This window comes from Myotis myotis, unplaced genomic scaffold (assembly GCF_014108235.1).
Source record: "Myotis myotis isolate mMyoMyo1 unplaced genomic scaffold, mMyoMyo1.p scaffold_m19_p_2, whole genome shotgun sequence".
NCBI classification, from domain to species: Eukaryota; Metazoa; Chordata; class Mammalia; order Chiroptera; family Vespertilionidae; genus Myotis; species Myotis myotis.
The window spans coordinates 147,191,041-147,199,530 of record NW_023416324.1 but is presented as its reverse complement, the minus strand read 5'-3'; the positions used below and the strand labels follow the sequence as shown (position 1 = coordinate 147,199,530).

The 8,490-nt window shown below is 42.9% G+C and overlaps 1 protein-coding gene across 1 annotated transcript; it reads left to right on the top strand.

Moving 5' to 3' along the window:
- The first annotated feature begins 7,663 nt into the window (after nt 1-7,663).
- On the top strand, nt 7,664-8,110 carry LOC118675120 (single-stranded DNA-binding protein, mitochondrial-like). Its single transcript, XM_036347309.1, has one exon. The coding sequence runs from the start codon at nt 7,664-7,666 to the stop codon at nt 8,108-8,110; it is 447 nt and encodes a 148-aa protein (XP_036203202.1).
- Nucleotides 8,111-8,490: the final 380 nt, after the last annotated feature.

Here is an 8,490-nt window from a genome sequence, read left to right as displayed (position 1 = left end):
TCTTTCAAACAAACTGCAAAGTATTTTTTAAATCATGAAAGAATAAGGTAAATATAAATAATTACTGGGTATTTGATGATTTAAAGAAATTATTCTCTCTCTCTCTTTTTAGAGAGACAGAAACATTGATTTGCTTTTCCACTTATTTATGCATCCATTGGTTGATTCTTATATGTGTCCTGACTGGAGATTGAACCCACAACCTTGGAGGATTGGGACAATGCTCTAAACATTCTGAGCTTTCTGGCCAGGGTTCCTTCTCCTTCTCCTTCTCCTCCTTCTCCTTCTCCTTCTCCTTCTCCTTCTCCTTCTCCTTCTCCTTCTCCTTCTCCTTCTCCTTCTCCTTCTCCTTCTCCTTCTCCTTCTCCTTCTCCTTCTCCTTCTCCTTCTCCTTCTCCTTCTCCTCCTTCTCCTTCTCCTTCTCCTCCTCCTCCTCCTCCTCCTCCTCCTCCTCCTTCTCCTTCTCCTTCTCCTTCTCCTTCTCCTTCTCCTTCTCCTTCTCCTTCTCCTTCTCCTTCTCCTTCTCCTTCTCCTCCTTCTCCTCTTATTCTTTACAGCTTCTTTTAATATATATATATATATATATATATATATATATATATATATATATATATATATTGATTTCAGAGAGGAAGGGAGAGAGAGAAACATCAAATGATGAGAGAGAATCATTGATTGCCTGCCTTCTGCACGCTCTGCACTGGGGATTGAGCCTGCAACCCAGGCATGTGCCTTTGGCCAGAATTGAACCCTGGGACCTTTCAGTCCGCAGGCTGATGCTCTATTCACTGAGCCAAACTAGCTAGGGATATTCAGGGCTCCTTTTAAATAATTCTTATCTTTTAAAAATATAAGCTGATCCCCAGCCTGTGTTGCTCAGTGGTTGAGCATAGACATATGAACCAGGAGGTCAGAGTTCGATTCCTGTCAGGGCACATGACAGGGTTGCAGGCTCGATCAGTGGGGGGCGTGCAGGAGGCAAATGATCAATGATTCTCTCTCATCATGGATGTTTCTAGATCTCTCTTCCTCTCCCTTCCTCCCTAAAATCAATAAAAATATAGTTAAAATATATAGATTTAAAAAAAATAAAAATATATACTAAAATAGCTAAGAAATGAGATGATAGAATGTCAGAGATTTGTTCTGAAATAATCTAGGGGGTGGGTTGCTAATATGTAACATATAGATTTTGGTGGGAAGAATAGTGACTCCACAAAGAAGTTCACATTCTAATGCCCAGAAATTAAGGTAGTGGATGGAATTAAGGTTGCTAATCAGTTAACCTTAAAATAAGGAGATTATCCTGGATTAATCACGAGGACACAATGTAATCACAAGGGTCCTTATGTGAGGACAAGGTAGGCAGAGGCAGAGTGATGTGCATGAGGAAGACTTGACTGGTCGTTGCCAGCTTAAAGATGGAAGAGAACCACAAACCACTAAGCTACACATAATATAAGAACCATATAACACTATATTTCCACTTACTGCATCCATTCTTTGCAGTATTATTGCCACGTATTTTAAAACTACAAAAGTTATCATCCCCCAAATACAGTATTATAATATTTATATTGAACAACCTGTTGTCTTTTTAAAAAGAGCATTTCCAGTGCTCTTAATTTTTTCCTATAGAACTAACTTTCTATCTGTGTCATTGCCCTTCAGTCTGAAAAATTTCCTTTAGCATTTCTCGTAAGACAGGTCTTCTTGTAATGAACTATCCCAGTTTTGTGCTCTTTTTGGCTATTTTTAATTCTCCAAATGTTTACCGAGGATAAAATAAGAGCAGGCACTAAATAATTATCTAATATATCCTATATAATAAACCTTAATATGCAAATCAACCGACTGCAGAATGACTGGTGGAACAACCTGCTGCTATGATGTGCACTGACCACCAGGTGGCATATGTTCAATGCAGGAGCTGCCCCCAACCAGGGGCAGCTCCTGCGTTGAGTGTCTGGCCCCAGAGAGGGAGGTGACTGATGGGGTTGGGGGGGGGGGGGGGGGGGGGGGGAGCATCAGGGCCAGCCAGTGGGTGGCACCAGGCCACCAGCCAAGACAGGTGCCAGCGGAGGCCCCCTGATCGCCCCACCCACCAGTCGCCCTACAGATCAGCCCTGATCACTGGCCAGGCCTAGGGACCCTACCTTATATATTGGGAACAGTCTCTTAGATTTAAAAATTAAAACCTTGCAAGGTTACTCTAACACTGAAAAAACAGGAAGATGCAGTGATGACATGCATGGACTCTGGCTTGCACATTTTGTGGTCAGCCCTGACTCTGACACTTATAACTGTGTGACAAAGCCAATTACTTAACTTCTCTCTGCTTCAGTTTTCCACCCATAAGATGGGTAAAATGGTACTACTGCCTCAGAAGGATCATGTTATGTACTACTTTTTATAATCAGGGCAAAAAAATGTAGCTGCCCATACAATAACAAGATGCCTTTCACCTGAATGAAAAGTATGGTCACTGGTGCATGCAGCGTCCTGGATTGCGAGAGGGATGTCTGACTGCCAGTTTAGGCCCGACATTCCCAGAGGGGTCCCAGATTGCAAGAAGATGCAGGCTGGGCTGAGGGACCCCTCCCCCCACCCCTGTGCATGAATATCGTGCACTGGGCCTCTAGTTCTTTTTTTTTTTATTATTTATTTATTTATTTATTTTTATTATTATTAGTTAAGGTATTACAAATGTGTCCTCATCCCCCCCATTAACCCCCAACCTCCCCCCCACACACAAACTCATGCTCCCATCCCCCTGTTGTCCATGTCCATTAGTTTGGCTTATAGGGCCTCTAGTTCTTAATAAAGGAAGTGATTGTTTTCAAACTTTTGGATTTCTATTTTTAAATACTTTGCTTTTAGTATAGACTGAACAATAGGTGTTAGCAGCAAATCAGTATCAGCTAATACTAAACACCACTGAAGAAATGGAAATTCAAGTAATTCCGTGGTAAAGAAATGTAAGTAACAAAACATCCCACTAAGTTAACATTATCATTTTCTTTATACATAGACTGTAATTTAGAATTATAACAATTGTTTTAACAAAGTTATTTTCAAAAGGAAGCAGTAAGTAGCTACTGGTTTAAAGCTAAAATGGTAGGTGATTGGTTCAATGTTTTTACAATTTAAAAATTCCTCAAACAGGCTTATGTAAATAAAAGATAAGCAGAAATTTCCAATTATGTGTGTGAGAGAGACCGAGACAGAGAGCTTCTCCAATATGAATGGGTCGAAAATATTTTTCAGGTTAATAAAGTTATGTTTTTGTGTTTTGTTCTGTTTTTTGCTTGTTTGTTTGTTTGTTTTATAAACAGATTTTTACAGCCCTGACCTGTGTGGCTCAGTTGAATGAGCATGGTTCTATGCAGCAAAAGGTTGCTGGTTCAGTTCCCTGAGAGGGCACATGCCCGACATGTTTCGGCCTTGATCCCCATTAGGGGGCATGCAGGAGGCAGCTGATTGATGTTTCTCACATGGGTGTTTCTCTTTCTCTCTCATCAATTAAAAAATAGGCTTTTACAAATGTTTGGCTTTATCCCCTCATAGTCTCTGTAGAAAATGAACACACATATAGCAATAACTCATTTTTGGGGGGGTATAATTAGTCTTTATTTTATTTTATTTTATTATGCATTTTTATTGATGTCAGAGAAGAAGGGAGAGGGAGAGAGAGATAGAAACATCAATGATGAGAGAGAATCATTGATCAGCTGCCTCCTGCACACCCCCTACATGTGCCCTTGGTAAGAATCGAACCCAGGACTCCTTAATCTGCAGGCCGACACTCTATCCACTGAACCAAACCGACTAGGGTCTAATTAGTCTTTATTAATGCATAAAGCCAAACCTAAACTATCTGCTATTTTATCTTGTCAGATATATTCCCTTTTGAAGTAAAATACAAAAGATTTCTAATGACATTTTATATATCATTCCAAGAATGCTGGCTGCTTACCATTAGAGAGAGTTTTAGGAATGAGAAGTGACTGGCTTAAAATTATGGCTAATAAAATTATAACCTAAATCTATCAGTATCCAATAATCATAGACACATGCTTATTTACTTACAACAATGTCTGTATTTTTATTTATTACCTGAGGCCCGGTGCATGAAATTCGTGCACTGGGGAGTGGGGTTCCCTAAGCCCAGCCTGCCCCTCTCACAGTCCGGGAACCCTCAGTGGATGTCCTACTGATGGCCACAGTCTGGCAGCAGAGACTCAGAGCAGGCGTCCCGTGTGTGTGAGTGTGTGTGTGTGTGTGTATGTGTCTGCCGGGCCTGCCCCCAGCCGCACCACGTAGGCGCAGAGCAGTTGTCCTGTGTGTGTGTGTATGTGTGTCCCTGCCGGGGGCCTGCCCCAGCCACATCAGAGGCTCAGAGCAGTCACCCTGTGTGTGTGTGTGTGTGTGTGTGTGTGTGTGTGTGCTGGGGGCCTGCCCCAGTCACACCATGGATGCTTGTTGATCTCTCAGGCTCCTGGCCTCCACTGCATGTTGTTCTCTCCCTATAGCTGTGGCCAGGGTGGGGAGCAGGCCCTCCTTGGTGCTGCCTGCAGGCTGCACTTCCTGCTCGAGGATCGCCATGGTGACTGGTGACCCGGGAGCAGGCCCTGCTGGGTGCTGCCTGATGGGGGCTGCCTACAGGTGACACTTTCCTGCTCATGGATCACCATGGCAACTGGGATGCAGGCCCTCCTGGGGGCTGCCTGCAGGCCCTGCTTTCCTACTCGTGGATCACCACGGCGACCCAGGAGCAGACCCTGCTGGGGCTGCCTGCAGGCCATGCTTTCCTACTCACGGATCGCTACAGCAACCTGGGAGCAGGCCCTCCTGGGAGGCCGGGGCTGGGCGGGCGGCGGATCACGCTCTCCCGCCCCACCTGCAGTATGCAAATTTAATGGCCATCTTTTTTTTTTTTTTTTTAAATTCATGTTTTATTTTTTATTTATTTTTTTTAAAAATATATTTTATTGATTTTTTACAGAGAAGAAGGGAGAGAGATAGAGAGTCAGAAACATCGATGAGAGAGAAACATCGATCAGCCGCCTCCTGCACATCCCCCACTGGGTATGCCCGCAACCCAGGTACATGCCCTTGACCGGAATCGAACCTGGGACCCCTCAGTCCGCAGGCCGACGCTCTATCCACTGAGCCAAACCGGTTTCGGCCATCTTTTTTTTTTTAATCTTTAAATTCTTTATTAGTTAAGGAATTACAAATGTGTCCTCATTCCCCCCCCATTAGCCCCCAATGGCCATCTTTGTTGGGTTAATTTGCATACTCTTCTGATTAGCTGATGGGTGTGGCAAAGGTACGGTCAATTAGCATCTTTGTCTTTTATTAGTGTAGTTTTTTTTTTGTTAAGCCTCACCTGAAGATATTTTTTTCCATTGATTTTTATAGAGACTGGAAGGAAGAGGGTGAGATAGAGAAAAACATCAATGTGAGAGAGACACATAGATTGGTTGCCTCCTGCACACACCCTCAGTAGGGATGAAGCCCTGAAAGGGGATGAAGCCTGCAACTAAGACCCTTCAGTCTGCAGGCTGATGCTTTAGCCACTGAGCCAAACCAGCTAAGGCCAAAGTTTGTATTTCTAGAAGGATCTTTGAAATTTCTTTTCTCCTTATTTTTATGATTACCTAATTATCCATTCCATTATTCTTTTTGTAGCAAATATTCTGAAATTCTGATTTAATTTATGTATAAAGACTAATCCTGAGTATTCAAATGGATGTGTCCTCTGACATGGGGATAAATTATGCCACATAGTGATTGAAAATATAACTAACCCAGAAAGTGATTTTGACATAAGACCTCATTTATTTCCAGAGGTTATTTCAGTTTGGGGCTTTGGGATGAGTTAAACATCCCAGAGCAGGGGAGGGTGGAGGGTGGAGGGTGGTGCAGGGCAAGTTCATAATTCTTCAGTATCTAGGCAGATCAGTTGTTAGCAGGAACATCTGAGATATCAGATCATGCTTGCTAATCAAGAGATATTTAATGAGCATCTCCTTTTTGCCTGATGCTGTTGGGAAATATAAAAATACCTGTAAGACAAATAGAGGACCTACAATCATTCTGGAGAAACAATATAATTGTTAAGAACAATTAAATACTAAACTTTGTAGTAATATACTAATCATAGCTTCAATAAAGAGAGACTGTGTGGATTGGAATAATTAATAAGGCTGTACCAAAGGAAATGTGGAACCAACTGAAGGCTTATTAACCTTGGTTCTATTTTAGGTAGGATGACTATAAAGCAAAAACAAACAACAAAAAAGATTGTTTTGGTGGAAATGACTTATAATGATCTACATAGGGTCATCTTAAGCCTACTCGGAATCTATATATATAAAATCCTAATATGCAAATAGATTGAAAGGTGGAACAACTGAACAACCTGTTGTTATGACGTGTGCTGACCACCAGGGTCCACATGCAGAACATGGCGGGCATCGACTACAGGCAGCAGAGTGCAGAACATGACATCATGACACGGAGGGATGGTGGAGCAGGTGAGCGGAGGAGCCAGACCAAAGTGGGGCACAGATCGCTGTCATTGGGGTGAGCCTCTGGTGGTTACTGAAATTTCTTTGCTCCCATGTGCCATGGTCCCACTGGGTGCTCGCACCTGCTGCTGGCACCGCCTCACTCGCACCTCCTGCCAACGCCCTATGCCAGTCCCTATCACTCAACCATCAGCAAGTGCGAGTGGGGCTGGAGCCGTCAGTGCGTGGGAGTGGCAGCAGGAGTGAGGCTTCCAGCAGACAGGGGACCAGGGGCCATGGTGAGAGGGGCTGACCCCCGCTCGTGTGCCCACCGCAGCCTCACAGCCCACAGTTCCTTTCAAGGTGCACAAATTCATGCACTAGGCCTCTAGTAGATCAATAAAGTTACAGGTAAATGTCAAGATCTGATTTCTATTTCATTGAGATAAAAGAAGAGGTGTTTGCTGAAACCGGTTTGGCTCAGTGGATAGAGCGTCGGCCTGCGGACTGAGGGGTCCCAGGTTCGATTCCGGTCAAGGTCATGTACCTGGGTTTCGGGCACATCCCCAGTGGGAGATGTGCAGGAGGCGGCTGATCGATGTTTCTCTCCCATCGATGTTTCTAACTCTCTATTTCTCTCCCTTCCTCTCTGTAAAAAATCAATAAAATATATTTAAAAAAAAAAAAAAAAGAAGAGGTGTTCAACAGATTAAATTCTGGTCTGCATTAGTTATTAGCAATTGCATTAGTTTTCTTTCTTTTTTTCTTTCACATTAGTTTTTTATTGCTCTACAACAAATCGCCACAAATGTAGCAACTTAAAACAGTATATAAGTAGCCCAGCCAGCATGGCTCAGTGGTTGAACATCGACCTATGAACCAGTAGGTCATGGTTTGATTCTTAGTCAGGGCACATGAGTGGATTGCATGTACAATCCCCAGTGTGGGCATGCAGGAGGCAACCAATTAATGGTTCTCTTTTATCCTTGATATTTCTATCTCTCTCTCCCTCTTCCTTCCTCTCTGAAATCAATAAAAATATATTTTAAAAAAATACTTAAGGTCAGGAAATGACCTCCTGGCCCAGAGCTGTCTGGCTGGAGCATCAGGAAAGGACTAAACATTAGATTTTAGGAAAAGTAGAAGCAATGTTTCAAAGACCTGTATTGCAGGTACTTCACAAATTTGTAATACATGAGTCTGAAATAGTAAGCAACTTGGTTTTCAAAAGATTTCTGAATCATGTGCAGTTACTTGGGCGAGTTGATCAGGACCCTGTCATGAAACACGTGGAAGGAAAAAAACAAGTCACATTATTTTCTCCAGCAACAAATGAGATGTGGAAATCAGGAGACAATGAAGCATACCAAATGCGTGACATCAGTCAAAAGACAACATGGTACGGAATTTCAGTATTCCAATCAGACCTCAGAGATGTGGCATATCAGTATGTGAAAAAGGGCTCTCAAATTTATGTGGAAGGGAAAGTAGACTATGATGAATACATAGCTAAAAATAATGTGAGGAGACAAGCAACAATAATCATAGCTGACAACAGTATATTTCTGAGTGACCAGGTGAAAGAGAAGGCATAGAGCAGACCATTCTTCTTTGGCCAGCGTTTGGTGTAGTCTCATTTCCAAATCATGTATAGTCTTTATAGTTTCTAAGGACAACAATTAAAATATTATCTACACTAATAAAAGACAAAGATGCTAATTGACTGTACCTTTACTATGCCCTAGGCCACACCCACCAGCCAATCAAAATGACTATATGCAAATTAACCCAACCAAGATGGCAGCCGGCAGCCATGGAGCTGGAGCAAATAGGAGGCTTGGTTGCCTGGGCGATGGAGGAAGCCAAGCTTCCCGCCTGCCTGAGCTGGCTGTGGCCTCGGCTGATGGCAACAAAGTTTCAATTATAGAAGACAAATAAATCCCAGATACCTGCGTCTAGCCAGCCTCCACTGGGA

Coding starts and splice junctions, on each gene's coding strand:
- LOC118675120 (XM_036347309.1), top strand. CDS start 7,664: ATGTTTCAAAGACCTGTATTGCAGGTACTTCACAAATTTGTAATACAT.